This window comes from Plectrocnemia conspersa, unplaced genomic scaffold (assembly GCF_051122295.1).
Source record: "Plectrocnemia conspersa isolate PC_06_02 unplaced genomic scaffold, ASM5112229v1 ptg000004l, whole genome shotgun sequence".
Taxonomy (NCBI): Eukaryota; Metazoa; Arthropoda; class Insecta; order Trichoptera; family Polycentropodidae; genus Plectrocnemia; species Plectrocnemia conspersa.
Genome location: NW_028277168.1, coordinates 8,169,175 through 8,197,106, shown reverse-complemented (window position 1 = coordinate 8,197,106; position 27,932 = coordinate 8,169,175). Strand labels below are relative to the sequence as shown.

Below are 27,932 nucleotides of genomic sequence, written 5' to 3'. Positions count from 1 at the left end.
TTTTTAATAAAATATACTTGATATAAAAAAAAATATAAAGTAATTAATTAAAAGTGTGATAAAAATATTGTTGTATTTCATAAAACCAAACGGTATAATAGGTATTACCATCACGATAAATAGTATTACCATCACGATAAACAGATCCAGAAAAACCTAGGTACAAGTCTGGGAGATTTAAATTGTCTCTATGAGATCAGAATCAGTGATTTTTATATAATTATAATTTTGATCGATCATTGCAGATTAGGTTTTCCTATATATTTTTTAATCTCACGGTTGAATAATCAAAATAAAATTAATCTATTAATTGTTAGCTGTAATAATGCTTTATAATCAATAAAATAAATGTCACCGATTTGTAGACTTTAATTTCAGTCTGGTGTCTCATTTCTAATTTAGTAGTTGTTAATTGTGTTTAATCCACTGTAACGAAAGATTTATAATAAATAAATAAGGATAGATTTGCTAACAACACAAAAAGTTTATAACGTTTTACATATAGATATCTTTGAACAAACACGACTTAAATAAATTTAGTAAACAATTTATATATTTATATTAATTTCGAAACGATTTCGAAACATGGTTTTAAAGTGCACAGTGTTTGGTTTTTAATAAATTGTAAAAATATTACGCGTTGACAATATTCGCTAAAGAAGTTAAATATGTTTATTAGTATCCTAAAAAAATTAGGTATGTGGAGATAAACCCTTTTATAAAAATCAACACTCTTTATTCGTCCTTTGAAAAAGCCTATCTATTATGTTTTTAATGCTATTAGATTTTTTATTTGTGAAGGTTTGTAGTTTTAATTTTTTCAGAAGCATAAACCTTGAAGACATACATATTATAGATAAAATATGTTTAAAATTTACTTCTGCTAATATGAATAGTACAGTATGAGACGCTTCTTTTCAACAAAAAATGTTTTTACGCTTTCGAAAATCATTTGTGAATAGAATGCTTATGGCGGTGTCTACTATGAACGAAACAAAATGTTAGAACAGCCTACCCTTTATTATCGTTTAACGATTATCTCAAAAATAGGTGCGCGTCGCAAATTTTTGTAAAGTTTCTGTTACGTCTTTGTATTTGTTATTTCAACACGCAAGGATTTTATTTCAATGATTCAATTAATGTTAATATATATGTAAATCCCCACAAAACAATCGCCGATACTAATTCGATGATTATGTATAATAAATATGTGACAAACATTATTTTTTGTAATTTATACAATAAATTCGATAAAATTATATCATTTAAATTTTCAATCAATTTTGCTGATTTAATTCAATCGCAGCTGATATTGATTCGGGTGATTTGAAAAAGATGAAATTACGTCCCTAACCAAAAGTTTTTAATAATAATTTAAACGTTTTCCTTTTAACGTTCTCACTAATAGGTAATTCGTACAGCATTGTATTATGCATATTTTATAAAATTAAAAAAGTTTAACAATTATGAAAGTAATTAATGATTAATTAAAATTATTATTATTAACCGATAATTATTTTTTAATTACAGACAATTATTCGATTTTTGCACTAAATTAATATACATAAAAACCGAGAAAAAATGACGAATATGAATTTATTTGAATATTCGAATACTTCGTCCATTTTTTTATTCAATATTCGAATAGTTAAACACTACGAATAATTCAGATCCTTAATGATGGGATTGCAAAGGGATTGTGCATTACGAAACTCTTAAACCTAGCCAAACAATAACAGTAAGCTTCTATTGTTATCAATTGGATGCATAAGGAAGTGAAAAATAAAGTAGTCGAAATTGACTTTAAATAACATCAAGGAGCTTAGCTAGAAGGTTTTATCTCAACTGATTTATTCTACTACTACTGCTTATTTAGATCGATGGACCACCATCTAGATGGAAAAAATCAAAATGCAGATGATGGAATTAAAATAAAGGTTGTATATTTAAAATAAATCCATATTTTATAACATTAAAAATAAAATTTAATACTGATTATTTTGCATCATTAAAAAAACAATTATTTTAGGGTTATCTAATATATGTATGCTATAATCAACTTTGTACTGTATTGCATATTTAATTTGAGGCTAAGTATTTAATATTTAAATAATGTAAATTTATATAATAAACTAATACCATAGCTGAAATCAGCAGGTACTTTTTTATTTTATTTTATATTAAGACGTTTATTGACATAATGCGATCAAAAACGCAAAACAACAGCTCGTACGGATTGAAAAATAGTTGCAATTATTGATTAAAGAGAATCGAGCAATTAACGTTCAAAAATACTATCCATTAGAACAAAGAACCCCTGAATTTAGTACAAATGCAATTAGCCCACTAAAAAGCATAATTAATCACAAAAAATATGAACATTAAACAGGTAATGAACAGATATATTAAATATGTATTAACCTGATTTTAATTATAATAATTAAATATTTAAATGTACAAATATGACACATTCACGTTTTAAGGTTTACTACTCAGTAATATTTTTCCTACAATACTCAATTCATCAGAAGGAAGATGTTAAAAAATTTCACAATTTCACTTATACGTTATAAATAAACGCACGAAACAAATTTAAATGTAAAAAAATATATAAGTACATACTTTATTTATCAAAAAAAATATTTCTATATATATATATAATATATATAAAATTTTCATTGAATATAATAAAAATCGCTATCTTTTACGGCTAAAAGTAGGAAAAAGTTTTTATAACTTACTACATAAAACGACAGTAATAAATTAATAGAACATATTTCTATAATTCTATACAAAAATGCAATTAGGGCAGTTAATATAGAATAATAATATATTTAGTTTTATTTCACAGTTGGCTTAAAAAATTAGCTTGTGTAATATTTTAGCTCTGAAACGTAAGAGATTATTATGGCGGATATGGCGGAGGCTTTATGGCTCTTATATAAACTTTCTGTTGATTCTTCAACGTATACTAATCATAATAATTTTCTCACATTTTCAATGTTTTCGGCTCACTAGTGGGTCACTCACGCACGTCTAGTTGAATATTTTTAACAACATAACCCATTTCTACAAACATTACAATTTATATATTTAATGATAGATCATAATAGTGAACAATTTTTTATTCAAATAAAAATTACACTCATTAATAGAATGTGAGTTTCATATATTAACTTCAAATTAGGATTAAAACACTACAATTAAAAATTTAATCTCACGGTTTCCGACTCGCAAATGAGTCATAATAATATACATTATAACTATTGCAACATTACTTCACCGCGACATATAATATACACCGAAATAAAAGTCAAGATAAATAGCGCCCTTCTTAATTAGTTCATAAAGAATTAAAAATTAAAAAGAGACCGCCAGAAACAATTACCGACATATGCGTTTCGGGTATTTTCCCACATTGGTGTTCTTTTTTCTTCTTCATAATACAGTTAGGTGAAGAATAAACGATTCTCATAGAGACAATGCAATTTTGGCAAATTCACAATGTATATAAAGCGTTATCGCGTAACGTTAGGTGTTACCGTTACAGTAAACGCGAAACTTTATATAATTAAAAAAATAACGCTGATTGATACCGGAGAAATTTTTATAATATAATATATTAAATAATAACGCAGCTTGCTTTTACGGAACCACTATTTAGTATTGAGTCTTTTAAAACTGTAGCTGAAAACTCATATTACAACCAATTGCACGAATGAGCGTTAAAAACACAAATTGAACTTACTGTTCATATAACAGTTGCTCAATCGATAATGAATCTTTTGTGAATTTTCTGCTAGACTAATCGTTCGATTTAATTACATGGTTAAAACAATAAAATAATAACTAACTAGTATATAAATTAGTGCATTTACATGAATGTATGTAATTATTTATTTAATGTTCAAAAGATACATAATTTTAGAACACACTGCAAAGACTAGTTATTTACGAATATATATTATATAAAATTTAGAATAAAACTAACTCTATTATGTCTTATTTTTATAAAACTTAAATATACAGTAACTAATATAACTAGTGGCTTCATAAAGTAATGTATTGTTTGAAGTAAGAAAACATTACTTTAAATTAACTATATTTTCTGTATATAAAATTACCAATAAACATATATGATATTAATTACATATGTCACAATTTGTCATAATTACTTCATGTGTAAAAATATTTACACTAATATCAAATTCCATCTTTGATAATAATATCTTTGACACACATTGCAACGCACATCATCCATAAACTGTATCAACAGTTCGATTCCCATGCAATCTTTCACTGTCAACGTCTTCTTGACAAGAAGGCGTTTCGTACCATCAAAACGACAGTATCGAATCATCAATTTTCAGACGCTGCCACACTACAAATGGAGTAATTACTCCAACCGGCGTGTAAGACACTTAGCCCGACTGAAGGAAATCGAATCGGACTGTGCATGCATTATATATTAATAATAGTTTCAGGTGGTTGGGTAGAGAGAATCTTTTAATGGCCAAGTGTGCCACGAACGGTTCATCGATATGTATCGTGGCTACCGGTCAGCCCGGGACCGTTGTGGCAGGGCTTGAACGGAACGAAAATATCGGGTTTTGCTCTCTCGGGGCCGTAACGTAAATATTGTCACGCCATCGGATAACAGATCGCAGCATCCTATGCTAATGCATTCGCGGCCAGCTCTGCCCACGTGAAGGTCTTTCGCTCGAGCGAGCCTTCGAGCGTTCACCTGATTTGATATCTGGTTATGGATGAAATTGGTTCAATGGCGACTATGGTGTCGATCGTTGGATTGAATTACGTATCGACGGTGTACTGTACTAAATAAAATCTAAGGAGTAGATAGCTAAAGATTAACAAACATCTATAAAAAGTTTGATTGCCAAAATAAAATTTAAAAAATAAATTATTTGTAAAATAAAATAGAAAAAACGATATTCATAATATAAGATAAAGAAGATCATGTTCAATTAAATGGTACTTTAAACATTGACGCTAAGTTTTGCTAATATACAAGTGAAAATTTAGGTATATCCTTCCTTCCTTGAACGAAACAAAATGTTGGGACAGCCTACCATTAATTATTGTTTAACGCTTATCTCAAAAAAAGGTGTGCGCTGCAAATTTTTTAAAAAAGACAGTTTTTTACAGATTTTATTTTAATTAGTTAAATAATGTATTTCTTGTTATATAATTTATATACAAATTCGCATAAAATAAACAATCTTAAGTAGAACAAGTTCATTTCAAACATTATTAGCTATTGTATATACAATAAATTCGATAAATTATGTATTTAAAATGTTTCATCATTTTTGCTGAATCAATTCAATTGCAGCTGAACTTAATTCCTAATGCTTAATAATTTAAGCATTTTCCTCTGGATGCCATAATTATGTATACATATGTATAGCGCAGCATTGTGTTATACATATATAATAAAATTCGCAACGGTTATGAAAGTAATTAATGATTAATTAAAATAATTATCATAAATTTTTGATTTAATATTAGAATAGTTTAAAACTACGAATAATAAAGAACCTTAGTGCAAACCTCATTTATAAACAGAATAAACATCAGTGGACACTCCAGAGGATGTTAAGTATTTTTTTTTAGTATTACATATACGATTTTTTAAATAGTAAGATGAAGTCATGTTAGATCTTGGGAAAGCAAAAATTGAAAGATTTACTTTAACATAAGATATTTGAGTATTCATTTAAAAGGTTTGATCACATTTTTCTTAAATGGCAAAATACTATTTAGGTCTAATGTAATCTTAGATCATAGATCAATCAATTTGTCAATTAAGATTAAATGATTAACTAGGGGACAAAATATTCTAGTATTCCTTTGAAAGGTTTTATCACTTCTTATTTCAATGACAAAAAATCGTGTATATATAAATCCGTGTTGCTACGTAAAAATTATTAAAAAATAATGTAGTTATTTATAATCCTGGATTTTCAAATATCTGAGAATACAACATTATTTTTGATTTATATGGGTAATAGATTTTAAAGAAATTTTTACGGATGAAAGCAGAGCCAAGAAACGATTTTAAAATAGTTATTCTTTTGAACGTTGTTACTAGTCAAAACAAAAACACTAAACGAAACTTCACTTAAAATATATTTACCAATTATGTATTACACTTATCTAAACTGTTCAAATAATAGCGAGAAACTTAACTCAGACTCATTGAAATCGTGAGATTTTATTAATTATGAAGACATTAAATAGTGGAATAGCTTTAATTGCGTTATTATTATTTTTCTATATCATTAAAAAAATGAGTAAACTTATATATCTACACATTATCACATTGTATTGCAATGTTGCTATATTTGTATATAAATATAGAGGTGTAAAAGTTGTTATAAGATAATAGTAATAAAACGGTTTTCACATACTGTATTATTACTATCAATAAATTTCAGATGAAAACTTAGAATCTGCGAGATTGTTAATTTTAAGAGCGGCTCAATTAATTAGGTTATAAATGAATATTCTACAATTTTATGACAACGTTAAATTAAAGTATCTAGTTAAACTACGACTATAAATGTTATAACGGCGCTAAACTTACAATGTAATAATTAGGCCGCACGGTCCCATAATAGTATAATATAACGACAAGATTTGCATACCCAGATACCTACGTACGTTCGTAATACCTCATTGTTGCTTTTCAACCTTTCATCTCGGCTAACAAGATAGTTCCTTCAACGTACACTCCATTAACCGAACAATTTCTATGTGGGCGTAATTGTAAAATTTTCAATTTGCAATCCGTTTTCGGAGAGCGATTCTTTCACTTCATAGTGTACCGTTTCTAAATCTCAAAATTGATTTACTATATATAAATATATATTTCGATAGGTAGCGCCATAAGACTTTCCCACAGAGCCTAGAGCCAATTATTTCATAAAATCAATTTTTATTTTTTAGTACATATTATCAAAATTCATATATGGGTAATAATGTAAAAAATCCAATAAATACTTTCGCTACCGTCCAAACAATTTACATACAAAACCTTCGTCGCCGATAGAAAGCGTTCTTCAATTACTCGGTTAGAATATGAAAGTTAAAATAAAAAAGGTTTTCTGAATGACATTTTTCTTCCCGAGTGTTATTAATATGTCCGGTTAGAAAATTGAACGCGAATTAAAAGGTACTCGCGTCTTATTTATTGCTCGGTGGTTATTTGACACAAATTAGCAACGCATCAAAGAGGAGCGAATAAAAAAAATTCAACCGACAACTAGGTGCCATTAGAGCACTTAACCGGTCCGCAATTCAGCTTCCGTGTTACGAAACGGATCGGTAAAACATCTACGGCCAAAATAAATAACGGAGATTTTCGATCTGGTTCGTAAAGATACGTTATGAATGACTTTAATTGGTAGTCGATTAAAAAAGAATCGCTTATGTTTGGGTTAAATGTAACATTATTAAAATATGTCAAAAATCTGCAATAGAGTCATCGAAAGCTCAAATTTCCATTAAAATCATTATGATATTGTTAGAATATAAAAAGACGAATAATCGATAACAAAATAAACGACTAAAACTAGTCACTGTTGAAAAATCAACTGAGAATGAAATTATTAAAAAAATAAAAGTTTGTTTCAAGCTTTAAATATTAACAATGACGTTACAGATCATACCTTATTTTGAAAGTACAAAGCAGATATTAGAAAAAAACATTTTGTATCGAACCGTTGATGAAATAGAGCCATTCTTGTTATATTGTCGGCAAACGCTAGTATACCAACAACACGGGTTTCGTCCGCGTCGTTCCACGGTCAATAACATTTTTTAGTTTTCGAAGGCGGTGACAAAATCTCTCGATTCTAAAAACCAGATCGATGAAGTCTACGCCAACTTTTAAAAAAACATATTACAAACTTTTTCGAAATAGCAACTTCGGTTTTTCGAACGCGATTGCGTTGCTTATTTTTGTCCGTTTCTGCCATGACGTCAGCGTTTGAGAACGCTCTTCTAGCACGAGCCATCCAGCTTAGCAACGAGCTTGACAAACACAAGAATGTATTCGGCGTCAGCTATGAGGAGCTGGAAGAAATATGTGGGACGATGTTATTTTAGATGTGAGCAATAACTGTTTTTTAATGTTTATTATTTTTTATATAATGGGCATCATGACGCATTGGGGAAATATGTCAAGAATATTAATGGTCAGATTTGTAATAAAAAAATAAAAAAGGCAGGAAACATTTGACTGAGCCATGAGCATGGACTTTAATAGAACAGAGGTAATGCATGTTTTAAGCAGGTTCCTAAGGACTAGCTATACAATAATTAATATCAGTCAAAAGGTGTAAGATTATACATGCAGACAAAAATATATCTTAAGCCGAATTAAAATTTAACATTTTTATTTATGCGTTTCTTGAATTCCAAGCTTATTAAATAATTTAGTGTTAGGAGTTTAAATTCAGCGCTTAGTTAATGCTTTTATTTGTATAGTTAATTTTTTATATACATATGTATAGAGTTTTTTTAATACATATAATATTAAAATAATTATGTCTCTAACATCTTTATTAGTTCTCATTTTATATTGTTGCATTAAATACAATGGTAATGATTGATGATTAATGATAATGATTAATATCCAGATTAAAAATGACTTCTACAATAAAATAATAATAATAACCCACTCTAGGCTCTCGTTTCTAGACTACTCGCTCGCATCCGCGATCCAAACCTTATTGAGATCTAGTTTGTCGTAGTTCGGTGTTAGTGATTTATTTGAGAAGGGCACATAAATCGATGTGGAGCAACAAAATGGGGTCTATCTAGAGGAGAAAATGTGGTCGTAAATAGCGAAACGTAGCCAGTGGGCGTCGCGTGGATTATTACACGAAATGGATGTTGTGAAATTGCCCAATGCAACTCAATTTGTCATGTTTTATTGGATTCTTAGAAGGTTTTTTGTTCCAAATTGTAATTAAACAATACTTAACACACTATATTAAAAAATAAAACATCCCGCAAATTTGTAAATAATAGATTAAATAAATAATGTGCCACTAAAAGAAAATGTATGCCATTGACTTAATACATCTGAATGATGTATTAAGTCAATGGCAAATTACTGCTAAAACTAATTCATTCAACTTGAAAAACTTTCAGTTAATAGCGTTTTAACGTTGATGTATCAATGTCGAAAAAACGGCGTTAAACGATCGTTAACCGTAATGGCGCCATATGTAACCGATCAGTGATTTAATCGCTGAATCGTACCAATTAACGCATATGTATTATATCACATACAAACGTGCATTTGTATTAAGTGTGTTGAACGCTAACGAAAATACAGTCAAGTGAATCGCAGTTAAGCGTCTTAACATAAACGATTCAATGCATTATACATAGGGCCGTCCGCCTGTTATCGATACGGAAGCAATGTAAAAACATATAAATGAAGAAGGATAAGTAGTATTATATATTGTGCTATTATTATGATCTGATCGATGATTTGATATTAAGATGTAATTCTTCTCCGATTTTGATTGCGTAGACACGATCAAAAGCTTTCTCAAAATCGGGCTAGATGAGATGTAAGATGTAATGAAATCAATCAGCAGTGAGAACATTGAAGGAGAACAAACAGAAAATATTCTAACGGAGAGAGGTGTCAGAGAGTTATGTGTTCTACACTTTTTAATATATAATCTTAAACCATATTTAGAAAAGCAATACAGAGACAAAAATAAATTAAAGTCGGCGGGGAGACGACGACATTCGTTATGCTGATGACACGGAAATATTTGCTAAAACTATTGACTACATTTAGAGATCCCAAGATAGTGTAAATAAAGAATGTAAACAAATAGCCTACAATAAAATAAAACAACTGGTAATGTTAAAATTAGACGGAAATATAATTGAAAGAGTGAAACATTTCAAATACCTGGGTAGTTAGATAAACGACGAAATGGATCCCGACGAAGAGGTCTAAGTCTGCTTCGAAATTGCTAGACACACAAACAAACAAACAATTACATCTTCACATCAAAATTAAATTTGTAAAGTGCTGTTTGGTCAGTGCTATTATACGAATGCGAAAATTAATAAAAGATATAGATAGGAAGCATATGCTAAAAGTTCCATAGATTAAGTGAGTGTTCAATGGCCGAATTATTTTAATGATAAAATGAAAGAAAATGGATACATGTTCCAATGTCTGAAACATGAACTTCTTCATACGTTGATGATGGAAAAAAGGATCAAAAAATGTTTTGGTTGAGAAAAATACGCATATGAACGGAAATAGCAAAACTATAATTTTAGAAAAATGACTATGATGTTATTAAATACACATCAAAACTTTCAGACCTTTCATCTTTCAATTTGTACATAAGTTCGTCATTATCAATTGTTAATGTGCAAAAAAAATTATCTTATCAACCTAATAGTTTTGTAGTGAGTTTTGTTAATTATTCATATAATATCGCTATTAATTTACTATGTTTTTTTTCGGTTTTGTCGTTATTATCTGAATCGAAAATGACTTAAATTTAGTATTTATGGTCAAACTCGACCACACACATCTTATATGATTACGCAAAACAGATACTATCATCTTCGCTTTCTTAATTTTAGGTCTGCAATTAACGAATATAATAGATAGGTTCAAATAAAGAAGAGTGATTGAATCAATTAATTCAATGTTCAATTTCGAAAGCGATTTGTAACTAATTTGTGACGGTTTTCTTTTTTTAATAATTCCAATCTGGCATTGTACTATACAATTAACGAAAGGAGCCTGCTTTTACTGAATTAATTCGTTACAGTGATATGGCACGTGTATTACTTGACACGAAACACGAAAACTCCATTAATGAGCTAAAATAAGAGAGACCGACGTACAGTTCGCTGTTGAATAAAAGGTACATACATACGTACGTACATTAATCAATGTTTGTTTTGTTTCGATTGACCTTGATGGGGCAACGTATGGCACATTTTTGCACGCCAAGAAAATTGGACGAAAGCGGAAGTTTTTATTATGGTCACGAACGGTAACGGAATCTTCCAAACAATGTGCTATGTTATGTTATAAATTACCTATCGTGGGCTAAAGTGCTTTTTGTTAAAAACCGTTGATGCTCTCGACGCTCGGATAATTCGCAAAAAAGATTGCTAATGCGAAACGGTTGTCTAAAATGAACGAGGCCACACAACCCTTGTTGATGATCGTGCATGTTGAAAAATCAACATTTTCTTTTTACTTTCGTTAACATTCATCTCTTTAAGATTAAATCTGTACTGCCAAAAAGCAAAAAAAGAAGCTGCGCCGAGCGAAATTTTACTCGGGCGTTACAAAATCTCTCTTTCTCTTTAATATCCATAATAAATCATAGCAGAATCTAAAACGCGTAAAGGTAACGGTGCGCTTTATTGATTAAATCAATGCGTCCTATCCTGTCTTTCAAATGCACAAACTGCATCAAATGCCTCAACAATGTTAGTGTGTTATTTACATTTATGGTAACAGATTCTATCAGCGATGGAGGATCGATAACAATAAATTCTGTCGCATTATCGTGTATTTTTTTAATCTTTCAACATGACAGACGTTAAGTTCAATGTGTCAACTGTGTAAACACTATCAAAACCTACAAATAAGAATTAAAACCTGATTTAAATTAGTGATTTTGTAAATTATCATTGCTCGATATACATTGATTTTGTTTAATTATTCATTACGATATTCATCCGTGAGACTATGAAAATCTAAGAAAACTAAATCTTTAATGATCGATCGGAATTATAAATATATAAAAACAACACGATACAATAGAAATTAAAAATGTTTGTATATATTTGAGACTAGACCTTTCTGGTATTAGTTAATGATTTATACCACTGATATATCGTGCAAGTATACATCTTTACGGTATAAGTTATAGTTAAAAAAACGCATCACCACCGAAAAACGTGCAAAAACCTTAACTACAAATGTAACATCTAAAATCAGTATCTATTACACATTTTTATGGTTTCTTAATACAGAAGTGCAATAAGTAAGTGGTAAAATGTAGAAAAATTAGGCATTTATAATATATTTTTTTAGTTGCATATAACTTCAAATTCAAGCTTATAAAACAATGTATGTGATATTTTAAAACGATTTATATTGCGCTCATAATTAATTACAATGAAATGAATGCTAAAAACAGCCATCTATCATTTTTGGGGATATTTAATTTATTTTGAAGAACTGTCAAAATATTTCTGAAAAAACAATGTCTTCATTAGTGTTGATTATTTAAGAACCGCTATTTTATATACAAGTTAATAATTTATGAAAATATTTCAAAATACTCTAACGCGTTAAAAGCGCCATAAACCATTGCGTTTTTTAGCATTTGTCCGACACCATAACGGCCGTTCGGCACATTTTATATTATATTGACAACATTGAGATACAAGACGATTGCCAGACCTTCAACCTGTTCAAACTTGAACCGTCACGCAACACAAAAATGTTTAGTAAAAAAATAGACAAATCTAATTATATCTTCATAATTGGCAGCGCCTAAATCGATACTTCCATTCAGAATTCTCTTCCAACAACACTTTATCAACAAATTCTACTTGAGCTCCCCAACTTAGACAGACAAGAGTTGATACGAGCTCAAAAACAAATCGAGACGGAAAATACTGAAAAAGTAGCCGCTTATTAATTGTTGTGCTACTCATATTTAGATCTTAATTTTAGTTAAAAAAATATGTTTTAATGGGGAGAATATGGCAACCGTAAAAATATATTTGAAATATTGAATCTAAGGTTCTAATAAAAAACTGTGGTCCTTCTTTAAATTTATTAACTAGCTATTTAATGAAATTTAAAATAAGTTTAATAGCCATCAAGTATCTGGTGTTGTTCTGTAAGGATTAGTACTGTCTATTATTTATTTATTATTTATTAACTATAAAGCAGCATAAACTTTCGTTTTCTAGTCAACAACTATTTTCAGCTTTAAATTATGTTTATTTAACTGTCAATATATAAATTGTATGATATAAATTAAACTGATGACAACATTATATATAGTATTACATTAATTCAAATACAAATAAGATGACATAAAAACCACAAGCAATTTCCTAATTTTTAGTAATAATGATAAGTCAAAATAAATACATAAATGGTTTTAAAATCAACTAAATAAATTGGTTAAACTATACATTTATACATGTTTAATTATTTTATCATAAAAAAAAATAAAATAAAATTTATTTATGTAAGCCAAAAACACCATTCATTTTTATAATATTACTCAGTCTATACCCTCATTGAATGTGAAAGACTTCCTACACCTGGTAAATTCCACACAACCGTTTTGAAACATAACACACGTATCAACAATACGAAACCAGGTAACCTAGTTGGTCAAATTGCATATGAAATCGATTTAGAAAGAGAGAGAGAGCCCTTTATATCACACATAAATGTGCATGCGTTTGTCGAAAACCACAACCTCCATTATTGCGGATATGATTAGGCTTAATGGTCTTACAACCGCTGGTTCCATACCACTGGATTGGGTCGCAGTAGTTGCAATCTGATGCGTTCACCTTTATAACGCACGATAAAAGTGAATAGATACATATATACATACATATGTGTATAAAGCGACCGTTTGTCTGCTGGCAAACCTAAGTGTAAGGAAATGTAGATAGAGTTAAAATTCTAGTCTTAGATCCTGTTTAATTGACAGTGTTCCCTTTCGAACGACCGCTTTAAATGAGTACACTACCGATTAACGACGCGTTTTAAGACTCAACCCATAAATTCGTAACTGGGGGTTAACTAACCAAACGCGTAGAGTGATCAACGATATGCATATAACCATATAAGGATAAGGATGTATACAATGAATTCGTGTATAATAAATCAAGCTGTATACAAATTAAGTAAGAGTAATATAGACTATGAATATAATATGAAAACCCATGGCAAGTATTTATTTACAGTACAAACATGTAGAATCTGAAAGCAAATATCATTTTAACTGTACTTTTATAAATATATACGATAAGAAAGAATTAAACTACATATTTAACACGTATTTTGACTTTTGTATGTTGTTTTTTACTATCGAAAATTGCAAAATATCAAAATAAGGAAGATATTAAATTTTATTTATTTATTTTGTCATGCTTACAGTTCAATTTAAAATCAAAATTTAAGCAATTTGTAAATTTAAGTTTTACCGAATTAAGATGATCTAAATCAAACGTATTATATTTGGCTTTGCAGTGGTTTTAAATAAATGATTTAAATTTATGGAAATTGTTAATGATATCTATTTTATTATTATTACGTGTTAAAGTTTAGAAACATGTTATTCTATTAACTATCTGTCGTCTCATAACCATTAAAAAAGCAATAAAGATGATATACAATACAATAAATACAGTATAATATAAAATAATCAAAAATTTTATATATTTATAATCTAAAAATATTTATGAAGTGTTTGAATATTGTTGTATTTTATTTAATCAGACAGTGCGCTATTCATTCAATAAATCAATTGCTTCTCAATCGTCTGAAGAGCATTTTATCGTATAATTAATAATTTGAGCATTTGCGTTTTGAATTTTACACGCCATGTAAATCTGCAATCATTTATAATCATCAGATTATGACGACAATTCATGCGAAACAACATGTATTAGAGATTTATTCTACCATATAAGTCAGTGTTGTAAACAGCTATGTTTATCAAGTGCAAAAATAACGGCCTTTAATACTTTGGTTTAAATTTATGATACTATAAATATTGAACTAATATTATTGCTCTTCTAAAACGATTAAATATAACAGCTAAAATTACTATCACAAAAGCTATCGACCATCATTCAATTAATATAAAATAAGTGCCTAAGAATATTAAATAATAACTTCACTTATAAGTTAAAGTATGAAAGATATTATATTTCGTGTTATTTTTTTCTGACTTCAGAAAAAATCTGTATCCCTTACCTTTTCAAGGTTTAAGGAATAGTATTATGTGATTGTCTTGTTAAATTCAATTGTATAATACTCATTAAAAGGGTCGAAAAACTAATAAATTAGATACAAAAAAAGTAGAGTTGCTTTCGGACTTCAACACTAGACCATAGGACACCCACTCTATATATTTAATTGACGAAAGTAATTAACAGGATAGTGCCAACGCAAAAACCAGGTAACAAAGACAGTTGCCAAACTTATATAATGATAAAAAAATGTTTTGTTACAGTGAGAAAATTAAATGAAAACAAAGATTCAAGCTCTATCCCAAATCATCTGAATTTGTCAAAGAATTAAGCAATAGTAATGACATCTAACTTTTATTTTCTACTGACAGGCGAAAACCAAATAGTAAATCAGTACTAACTGAGTAGGTCTATCTGACACAAGTATGTCTGAGAATCAGTGACATCTATATAATTAATTATAAATTTAAATAAATTCAGATGATTTTTTTAAACATTATGAAACACAAACTCGCCAGACAAAAGGCATATTAATAGAGGAGATGCTAAGCATTTGTGTAATAATTGGGAGATTTCACAGACTACCTAGTTAGCACATCAGGATGCGCGATAGATCATGCGCAAAAAGCCGCTATTGTCATCTACCCCTTGTATGAAAGTTCATATTGCATTTTCACTTCAAAGCGTAAACATATTTCGTTGGTGAGATTATCAAGCGATGCCCACCAACATCCGCATCTGTGATACGCCAGAGCTGTCTCGAATCAAGATTATAAAAGATGCTACACTTTGTTACACCGATAGATAGTCAGAGACGAATTCAGGCAGAGAAACATACAAAATTAAATTAACTGATACGAGGTTTTCCAGCGTCTATTTTGCTGAAAAGTCATCAAAACCCGAAAAACTATCATGTATATTTTAATTTACATTCAATAGATGTCACTTTTCAGCTAGAGTCGGTTTTTAATCATTTTTAATAAGCGAATTTATAAATAAATATTTGAGGACCCGAACTCATGACCGTTGGGTTACCAGTCTAAACTTAACGAGCTTTACTTTAGAGCCAGAACGCTGCTATACTTTTTTACTTTCACTTAAAAACTTCATTCAGAAATTATATTTGAACTTTAACTTCGCTTCCGACATGTAATATAAGTTTTTAGAAAATCTAAGAGATAGCGCTAGTAGTATCGAAACAAGTTTGTTTCTGAAAAGTACCATCTTTCAATAGACTGCTGTCAAATTGTCAGGCATTTCCATCGCATCCTTTCATTTTTACAATCGATTGAAGCAAACAATCTTTGTTATTTTCGAGCAATGGAAAAAAACGAGTTTCGTGTTATTATAATTAAACCCTTTCAATTGAAAGGCAAACCCCCCAGTTGGATAAAGTTCGTAGCACATCTGCACTATCGTTTAAAATTGTTTACAATTGAGTAAATGAGTAAAAACGTGGTCGTACATCCACAAGTGATAAACATCGTTCGGGATGTCCACTTGAGGTGACTACGCTAGAAATGATCGACAAATCCATGATATTGTCTTGAGTGATTACACACAAAAAATACAATAAAACAATACAATGAAAAACACAATAAAACAATGTGGCATTATTAGTAAAATATGGCAAAAGTTTTGAATTAAATAAAAGTCTTGATATAGTTCAAGATCATTTTTATCCTAAATTTTAATCTTTAACCTGTGTGTATGTATGAGAGTAAAACTATACTAGAATTGTTTTATTGGAAATAATAAAAACTCTTTAATTAATTAATAAATATTACTAGCTCATTTGCTTTACAATTTACATATATGAATAGATTATATATCTGATTTTAGATTTTAAATATATAAAGACTGAATGGGTTTTAATTTTTTATTATCAAGTTGTTTTTACTAAGCATTTTTTCCTAAACATAAATTCACAAAAAAATTTACAGAGGCCAACTACCGACGATCCAAAACCATTAATCTATCAACATCACCCGTTTCGACTTACGTTATTCTACGTACAAATAATTGATTCTCGCAAAATCCGTTAATCGATTTCCGATCTTTTCATTTCCGAGCGAATTTAATTAAACCGTTTTCCGACTGGTGAAAATCTATTGTATCATCGTGATGCAGTGGTACGTGTTCGCAAGTCCAATGGAAAAAATCACACCACCACCGCCGTGACTTAAGTCGAATCGCGAATTAGGCACACGCGATCGATAATCGCAGAGGCAGCCGTGGACCGACTGACCAGATCGCATTAGCGGCGCTAAATTGCGATGAAAAATCGCGTAAAACGGGTCAGCGTGAAATGCTTATCAAGAATCGCGATTGTAGCGTGATGATACAGCGCTCAGATGCCGTTCTTTTGACATGTCGAGTGCTGTGGTCTGAAAAGTATTCGGAAGGTCGATCATTATCGAAAATCTGGGCAATTAGTTGAAAAGAACGAGTTCCAGGGTCATTTTTTCTACATTTATATATTTCACAATATATATATATTTGTTTTAAATAGTTTATCGATTTATTATTATTTTAATTATTTTTATCATACTTCTTTCAGTGGACTTTTTAGTTCGTCATAAGTCGGACCTTATAATTTATTATCTGTTAACTTGAACTGCAACAAAGAGCTATCGAGATAACGTAACGTAACTATCCAAAGTCAAGTGTCCGTACACTTGACCGCGAACTTTGTTACTTCATATGATCACGATATACACGCTCACGACAAACCTTAGTACTTAGTATAATACAAGATTTTACTTTCTCAACCAACGCCACTGAACGAATCCTGAACAACCGCTAACCGCGAAATCGTAACTCATAGTTTGAAATTATTGCATAGTTTGAAGCCGATACATAGAAAACAACGACTAAAACGTAAAAGTAGTATAAATAAACTGAAAGTTTTCTATATGAAATACTGATAAAAATATACTTTATTAATCTAATCCTGAATATTTGTACTAACCTAACTATTCGAAATATTGTTGTACGATACTATTAAATATGAATCTACTATCAATATATAATAGTTCCACATTTATTTTATTAATTATAAAATATTATTACAGCTTAAAATCATTAGATGCACGATTTTATTTAAATTATTCATTAATAATGGTGCTCTTTGTCGTGCTTAACTAATTGTATATTTGTTCGCTGGTCACTTATAGAGCAGACGCAACGTTCTGTATTCAAAGCTGTTTATAACTTACATATATTGTTTTAGCGTCGAGTTGCTGTGTACGTACATTATCGTACATATATACGTACATATATTTCAGATATAAATTGACATGTTCGTTCCCTTTTATGAAATAAAATGATGTGTATATGTTCAAAAAAAATTTTTTTTAATTACGTCAAAAAATGGAATTACGAACAAGCATTGGTTATACAATTATACTTCCGCGGTGAAAGTGTTAAGAGCCCTCTCTGATTATTATTAAATTTAATTTTCAACAAATAATTGTAAAAAGTTACTTTCAAACTTCTTTTTAGCCATATTCATGACTTGAACAAAAAAAATAAAGACATATCATCACCATGAAGAAGGGGACGTGAATATTTTTTTAATATTACTTAGTATAAACGCTGTTGCTTAATATGCAAATCAATTGTGGCGATTGCGAAAAAGAGAAATGTCGAACGACATTTTCAGAGAATGCACTACAAACATAAAACAAAATATCCAAGAAATATTGAAATACACAAAGCAAAAATTAATGATTTAAAAATGTATGTATAAATGTAACGTGTTTGTAAACACTTAAAGTAACCACTGATCAAAAATACAAAATAATTTGTTGGCGAAAATGTAATTAAAGAATCGTTTTTGGCGATCAGATTTAAAAAATAAAATTATATTATTGATCAAATAAGACACAACTGTCGAGATGAATTAAAAATTAAGAGAAGATATAATATGTCAACTAATAAAGGACATAGATATAGGCGTAACCTTTTCCTTACAATTTGATGAATAAACACAATTAAAGTTTTTTCAATATACAAAATAACTCTTTTAAGTAATGCATATGTACGTAAAAATGAGATGAGAAGATATATTACAGTTTTTAATAACTTTATAATAGAAGCAAAATTTCTCATTTATAAATTGTTTTCGATTAAGACAGACGATGCTCCATGTATGACCGATCGCAATAAAGATTTTATTGCTTTATGCTAGCAAGATTATAATTATCCAAACTTTTTATCATACCACTGCATTATCTACCAACAAGTTTTATGTTCAAAGATAGTTAATACACATAATAATATGGAAACTTGATATTTAAAATAGTCAATTCTATACGAGGCAGTGCCTTTCAGAGACGCATATTTATATTAGAAAATGAGGATAATGACAAGTAATTTTTGTTACACACTAATGTATGTCGGCTTAGCAGAAATCGATTTCTCATAAAGTTTTGGAGTTATTAGAAGACATATAAAGTTTCTTTTCTGGTCGAGGTGATAGTTACCAACAATTAACAAACAAAGAGTGGTTATTTAATTTATCACTCTTAGCAGACTTTAGCTCAAAACACAGTAATTGGAATCTTGAATTACAAAGACCCTCAAGAGGTCCGAGGGCTGAAGGCTGCGATTGAGGTAGCATAAACACCCCCGTAGACCTGGGAGTGATACTAAGATGATACGCCAGCCAGCAAGAGCCTGTTTCCCTGAGCGCTCTTGAGAAAAACTAATATATCTCCAATAACATATTTAGTACTACGGGGGTATAGAACTGCTCACCCGGCGTCACAAGCTGGGTGCCCACCCATAGGGTTGGACTTGTAATAATTTAATGATCATTAAATATAATAAAAAAAACTATTGAAATAAATTTTATTTTGACAGAATTAACTTTATAAGTTAAATTATATATGTATAATGTAATTAATATTATATTAATTTAAAAAACATAAGATATATTTTTTTAATACTAGAATTTTTTTATATTGGAATTAAATTGATATTAATTCCAGAAATGTACTAATATTAATCTTATTAGATTATACAAATTTATTAGTTTTTATTTTACTATATTATATAGAAATATTTATGTTATAAATGAAATATTTAAAATAAGTTTTATTCATTAAGTTTCTGTAATATTATTCATTTTAAGATATGATTTTAAATAATTTGAGAAAAAATATCCAGATGTTAGACATAGGAGCTGCCAGTAAAAAACAGATACGTGTGGACAAAGGACTCCAAAAGGTTAAGCTATATTGCGCAAATATTTAATCAGTACACGGTGTTCTATTTTCTCTATTTTTGAAAAAGTCTATGAACACTTCAAAAATTTTTACAAAAGTTACTAGTCAACAGATAAGCACAAAACTTTGCAGAGACCCCAATAACAATTTACATAACTTCACAAAAAATAAGTTTTCTGTATGCAGTTATTAAATAATAAATTTTTGACTATGTTTATAAAAATCGAATCGTCTACTAGTGGATATTACGAATATCATATGTTTGCAAAGGGATTGGGCAATTGTGTTTTATCGTGTACCAACACAGTATTTCTGTCTCGCAGGCCAATTAATAATTAATTTATGTTACCATTAAGTTCGCATCCCAGATCTCACCAATGGGTTACGGAAGTTAACTGTTAACCATTGATGCGAAAGCCGGTCCGAGGCTCTCCCTGGGCGGATCGTGTCGTCCACCGTTCAACGTCTGAACCGAACCATTATTTAATTGGACCAATAAAGCATCGTTCCTAGGCGGACATTTTCCATCCGATGACTAATCACAGCTACGCCTACGACGACGCCGACATGCCGACGCGAAAATCAATTCAATTATCCGGCGCTTGCGGTTTCAGCTCTCGCTCAAATTGACGATTGAAATTGGAAAAAAATATGGAAGTACCGTAATCTATTGAGGATCGATCGAGTATTTCCAACCCAGATACTGGCCGTTTAATACATGAGAGAATGCTCAAAATAAACCGACCTTCAATAATAGTTGACTAAAGTTTTTTTAATGCAATCTGTAAAACTAATTTGTATAGCAATCGTTTTCTTGTCGAATATGACGGTAACTTTTAGCGAAACCTTTTTTTCGTCATCGCCTTGTATTAGTTGTGAAATGTGCGAATTTTGCGCTATTGTTCCTTAAATTATCTTGGAAATGTTCAATCGTACAATACGCGATTACATAAAATGTAAATACTCTTTTAGGCGCACGCCGTTTTTATCAAATTAGAACGCAACTAAATATTTATTATAACTGAGAAATAATGATCTCCTATTATTATTATTCTATCACATCTTAAATATTCAATAAATAACAGGATGTATTATATATAACCTGCAATGATTATATTGAATTATTTACCTTTAATTATTCAAACATTAAGATTTTGTATCAATAAATAATTTCCTTGAATTTGTAAGTGGACCGATTTTTACGAATAACGCATGCTTCTATATTCATTATAGATCCACCTGAGTTTTTATAACTTTTAAAGTACCCAGATCGCCTGAATATTTGAGTAGTAAACAATCTAAAAATATGTTTTTGTGTTCCGCATTAAAATTTAAGTGAAAGCCATTGATCAAACAATAAAATTAGCAAAGTAACTACATAAATATGAACCATAGATGCAACCAATATTTTAGAAAGTTTGGAAAGCTTTGAAAATTAAACATATTTCCGTACAAGTAGCCATAAACTAATCGAGCTAATATATATTGCTGGATTATTTTATCAATTTTTGGACTTAGTAATCACTCGATACAAAAATTGATTATTGCACGTAAAAATTGAAAGAAAAATATTAATAACTACACCCAGAAGTTTATGACGCTGATAAAAAGAATTGATAATATTATAATATGTATGCAGTTTTATCAATATTGCATCCTGTTATCTGTTATGTTAATTAATATGTTAATTTTACAATACAATTATAAATCATTAAACGCAAATATCCTGATGCTTTCGACTTCAATTTAAATTCGCGTTATTCAGCCACAATATAAAATTACTTCAGTGGTTGATTATAAATTTCCTGCTAACATTTACAATCCAATTTTAACGAGCGCTTTCATGACCCGGGCGTTTAACGGGTTAAAAGCGATACTGCAATTATTATTGTAATATAAATTCGAATTGAAACGATTCGACGGAGATGGCTCAATACAAGAACTCCTAAAGAAATTATTTATATAAGTATTATTTACAATGACATTTATTAATAATGGAAATAAAATAATGAAGTAATCTAAAAATGAACTTTTTATTTTGCCTGTACCATTAACGCTGTACGTATTATGCATGCTGAAATCTAGTGTGTAACTAGATTTCAGCATGCATAATACGAGAGTATAAAAGTTTATTGCTAAAAGGATAATTCCTTTTTAAGTATCTAGACGTAATATGTCGATGCTGTAATGTCTAATAAAATGCTTCCTATCGGTCTGCAAAATTGTACAAATTCTACAACATTTTCGGATAACTAAAATAGTTGTCTTCTCAAGTGTAAGTCTGATGAAGCTAAATCCAATGAATATGGGGAATGAAGTATCAATTCAATTCAGCGACAAATATCATCCGTCGCAACTGCTATACCAAATATCTAACAAACATATTATGATAAAATGCTAATCCCTAACAATTGGCAGCAGAATGTTCTCTTAAAATATTCTAATAAGATTTGAAAGTGAGTAATACAGTCTTCAAAGTACAATAAGCAATCTGATCAAAATTTCGGCTAATCTAATACTTATCCACACGAGACAGGTAAAAATAACAATTGTTATAAATCTAGAAAACCGACGTATAGCACACGCGCATGCGTACTTCTTGATGAATCATTGCAGAACAAAAACGATCCGTTATTTATTTCTTCACATCTATCTAATATGCCATTGTTAAAATGTAGGAAGCCAGTCATTAACGATATCTTGTACAGCATGTTACTGTAGCACAATTATGGCATAATTCCCAACAGTGAGAAAATCTAATTAATAACGCCCACTTCACTTATTTTCATATCTATCACATTCATTAATATATACGTGTATGTATAAATATAGACATCTAATGACAACGTAATCTACAGCTCTATTCTTTCATTTTCAGACTGTTTCACTACCAGCAGTATTGGCAAAGCCCACTAAGTACCACTACTACCCTCACAATCAACACATCTACTTACTGCCAGAGTGTGCTATCCAACAGGTTATTTGATTGTTCCTTTACAGTATTATTACCATCATTTGAATCAAAAAATATTAATAAAAATATATTTCAGGTGTGTAACGCCGTCTACGTAAGGTTGAACTACACGCAACCTTTGTGTGCGTGTCCTGCTAGATACAGAGATCCTTGTTCAGCTTCTCTCAACGCTGACGACTTACACACAACGTTATTAACGACAGATTCAAAGAAGAAGGTATGAATTTGACTTATTTACATACATATAGTAATTAATTGAACATGTATATAAGTTAAAATTATTTCAGTATTCCCAAAAAGCTGTCACTCTTGTGAAGACTTGTGAAGCCACTTCAGAAATGAGAGAATGTCGAGCACCCAGAGATTGGTCATTATTGGCTCTTCAGAACATCAGGACTGGAAAATCACATTATTTAGTGATATGCAAATGTTCAGAAGAATTTGTTCTTGGTAAGTTGTGGAAATATTTATATTCTATAGAAAAATATTATATGAAGATGTTAAGGTAAATTAAAAAAAGAGCTATAAATTAACTACACTAAGCTCGTGTTTCGATCAATCTAAGTAGCACATTTTAATCAAAAAATTAAAGAATATGTTAACTGCACTTTTCCATGTGAGCTAAATATATTACAATAATGGGTTGAATTACAATATATAATTAACATTTTCTTGCCATAAATATGTTTAGATAATTCAACGTTTATTTTCTTCACAATAATATCATTAGCTATTTTTAATTAAAAAAATTCAAATGCATTTACATGCAATTTACAGAATGATTCAGCTTTACCTCTGGAATTAACTAAAGTTATCCTGTAAGAATTTGTTAGCACTTCAAAGGTTATTAAACATTACAAGCCGCTGATATTAATATATATTTTTAATAATGTTTTTTATTTATTATCTCTTCAGTTATTTATGCAACTATATAACTATCTGGGGTACCTCAAAACAGTGAAATGTCGAAAACCGTACATGTACGGCAATACAGCTCAAGGAGTTAGTGTTTTATAAAATAAAACAATAATCATAATCAATTTTAAACGGTGCAATTTTTTTCTATAGTAAATTATTACTTTTTAAAATTAAGAATATATTATAAAAAAGTTTGAGTAATTAGTACTAATATTATGTACTCTCCGTTGACTTTTCAACGGGTGTTATATTTAACATTACTTTAAACTACATTCATAAAATATTAATTAAAAATAATTGGATATATTGTCAGTAAAGATATTGCATTAAATAATATACATATATCCGTGATAGCGTATCAGTCGAGTGATGGGCTTAAAATATATGAGACTTACACAACAATAATAAATGTAAATTCAATGATACTGATGTAAATTAATCTTAATTGAAACCAAAATCTAAAATCATAATCAATAATAAAATAGGTAGAATCCTATATATGTACATAAAAATGTATATAAAAGTTTTTATTTTATTTTAATAGTTATTATACACCTAGAAAATTTTTGATTTCTTTAATTTTAGCTATAGGGTTTTTTAACAGCCGCCATTTTGAAACAATCATTATTAAGTTGAATATAATTAAGGTATATTTTTTTATATTACTAATTCAATCAATTTTACAATTGATAATAACACAAATGTAATTAGCACGCAATCTTACAATTTGTTTTAAAGAATATGTACTTATAAAAGATAGTTTAGTGTTAATCAACATTAGCACAAAATCAAATCATCTGTATGACTCAATTTTTGTTCTATTTTCAGAAGGACCTATGTCTCACGATCAACCCACATATGCATCAGTACCCGGAATCAGAGTGTATGGAATGATGTGTGTACAACAACAAAAAACTCAATACTCTTCAATTGGTATTTATAACATGTTCATACTTCATACATATAATGCATCAAAATCTAATTTGATCATCGATCACTTTCAGGACATTCCAGCAGACCAACAACGTCTTCGTACAAAGTAGGCTACTCACAACCTCATCACAACCAAGACCAAACTTTCAATAGATATCCTGGATACATCGGTCCTGGAGTATATTACAATAGAATGGCAAGGAAAATCAGAGAGAGGAGAAGCGCCAGTGAGCAATTGCCTCCGTTCCCATGGGAAAAAGCGAGAGAATTGGCTTTAACGGCTGACTGGGAAAACTGATACTTTAACTAAATTAATAATATGGAAATAACCACAAAATCTATTCAAATATCATCAAACGCTAACAATAATTTAAAATTATGTATACAGTTTGTGTTGCATTTATGAATATGGATAACTATGCTTTTCCATGGATATTCCATAAATTTTATTATAAAAATATAGTTTAAAATACATAGTGTGTAATCAGAGATCATTTGCAAACTCAGAACCGTATATAACTGACTCGGAAGCCCTTGAACGTTTACAAAAAATAAAGATATCTCAAAGGAATGATCTATTAATATTATATTGGATATTTAAATCGTATAAATTGCATAGAGGTTGTAAAACTTGAACGTAACTTCATAAGTTTTATTATTATAATACAATGTCGTTACAGTCGAGTTTTGCAGTCTTCGAATTTCTTTGAAATATCGATATTTTGAAACAAGAGCTTTTAAGCCATTTTGTAAATTTATTAAGCAAAGGACTGATCCGATAATATTAGCTTACCTCTTATATGGGAAAAATGTGGATAATGGGTTTTATATACATACACACTTCAGCAAAGCATTGATCGGCTTATTATAATCGAATAGTTAGGTTACGCATTATATTATTTACAATGACAAACGTGTGATGATGTATACTGTTTTATTCTACCCGCCCAAAATAATTGTAATTTATTGTGATCTATCAGTAAACATATTAGCGACTAAACAAGTCACTGTTTAGTTATTATTAAGCAATATATATCGCAATAACATTTAGTTTAAATTAGTATTGTAAGTATAACGGTAGTTATAATATATTTATTTATTTATTCGACGCATGCATTTATTATTTTTGGATGGGTAGAAGAAATATTGAAACACCTAGTACAAAATAAGTCTTATCTACAAGTGACATAAGACAGGCTCTCGATAAATTTGTATTTGCTACGCATTTCATAGGTTATATCATGTAATGTAAATAAAAAAATCCTTTTAAATTATAGAACATTAATAAATATTTTGTACTTTCTAATAAATCAGTGTTTTTATTAATAATAACCACGGTCACAATTCAGTCAGTGTTAACTAATGCAAAAAATAGTAAAGTCCAATATTATTTTAATATTTCTGTGAAGTGCATTTATGTCTTTGTTAACAACTAAAAACGATTGTTTTGTGTGAGATAGAGAATATAGAAACCATAAAGATAAAAAAATATCTACAGCTTATTAACACGAAAAACAATCTAATTAAAGTCCAATTAAAAATTTTGGAAGATTTTAAGCATATCGGGTTTTATTCTGGAATTCAACTTAACTACTAATATGAGATCTGAATTAGTGAACAGAAAAGGGGTGAAAAACAGAAAATCTCTAATAACGACAATGCTCATTTAAATAGCCAATGATAAAGCGAAAAAATAATGATTGGGATATAATCAAGCATCCGCCATATTCTACAGAGATTGCTCTCTTAGTTTTTACCACAGTGCTTTGAAAACCTTAGTGATAAAATAAATTTTTGCTTAACAAATTATTTTATGTTATCTCAACTTTTGCATTAAAATTTACTCACCGATCATTTCTGCTTTGACGTTAATGTCACAAGAATACATAGCTGCCATTAATCTCTGCGGTTGAGCCTGGAAAGCCTTCCTGCATCCTTCTTTAACTGCCGATAGTATTTGTCCTAATATATAAAAACACAATTTTTTTTTTTAATAGATTACTCTTAATGTGGATTATTAGGAAATGTTAAGTGTTATTATAATGTACAAAAATATTTTGACTGCATTGTATTTAAACTACACTGTTGACATTAGTTAGTATATTATTAAGTTTTTGGCTCTAGATTACAATTATGGATTTTTAAATAGAGATTATAATAATAATGTATAAAATCTACTAAAACTTAGCCAGGGTGACACTCTAGCGTAGACTCTGTTTAGCACTTCTATAGAAAAAGTATATAATAAATCGATACAAATTTTTGTCTATGCAGATGACACAGATATAGTAGTAAGATAAAACTAATACTAACAGAAACTTTCATATGCCAAAAATGGGTCTTTGGACCATGCGTAATCGTTGTGACGAAATTAAACGTGAAAGACTAAGGATTTTGTAAAACTATTCGATCTATTTGTCTGTTGGATTTTTTAAGAACGAATATTTTTTTTCTCGTTAGTGTAAAACAGGCGATTGCATATCTGAGCAGACATAAATTAAACGGTATCACCATTAGAATCCCCATTACGCAAATGCAACTTAGAGTCTGGTTTTGCCCCAATACGATCGAGAACTGAAAGAGACGTCGAACTTCCCCCAATTCTGAAGGATATATACGGTCATATTGAATCACTTCCTTCATGTAAAAACATTTCACGTAGAAAAACATAGATCAGGCCTGTACTGACTTACGGTGTAAAAATCTGAACTCTTGCAAGATTGATCAGTGCACATTAATAAGCAAACCAGGAACTCCATATTTTTTTCAAAAAAAATCAACATCCGAAGATACATTGCTCGAGTGGAATTAGTCCAACCTTTAAGACAACT

General features: G+C 29.5%; 2 protein-coding genes across 2 annotated transcripts in view; one reads left to right on the top strand and one right to left on the bottom strand.

Moving 5' to 3' along the window:
• The window catches only part of dsx-c73A (doublesex cognate 73A), a 95,264-nt gene extending 68,853 nt beyond the window's left edge, over positions 1 to 26,411 (top strand). Inside the window, exons 2-6 of the mRNA XM_088184297.1 lie at positions 23,155 to 23,253; positions 23,327 to 23,467; positions 23,538 to 23,700; positions 24,997 to 25,101; positions 25,173 to 26,411. Coding sequence (XP_088040423.1) covers positions 23,155 to 23,253; positions 23,327 to 23,467; positions 23,538 to 23,700; positions 24,997 to 25,101; positions 25,173 to 25,399 — 735 coding nt within the window. The 3' untranslated portion in view covers positions 25,400 to 26,411. The remainder of the gene's footprint in view (positions 1 to 23,154; positions 23,254 to 23,326; positions 23,468 to 23,537; positions 23,701 to 24,996; positions 25,102 to 25,172) is intronic.
• LOC148235816 (elongation factor-like GTPase 1) overlaps positions 1 to 27,932 on the bottom strand; it is a 177,028-nt gene that overhangs the window by 137,939 nt on the left and 11,157 nt on the right. The window contains exon 9 of the mRNA XM_088184295.1: positions 26,950 to 27,063. Coding sequence (XP_088040421.1) covers positions 26,950 to 27,063 — 114 coding nt within the window. The remainder of the gene's footprint in view (positions 1 to 26,949; positions 27,064 to 27,932) is intronic.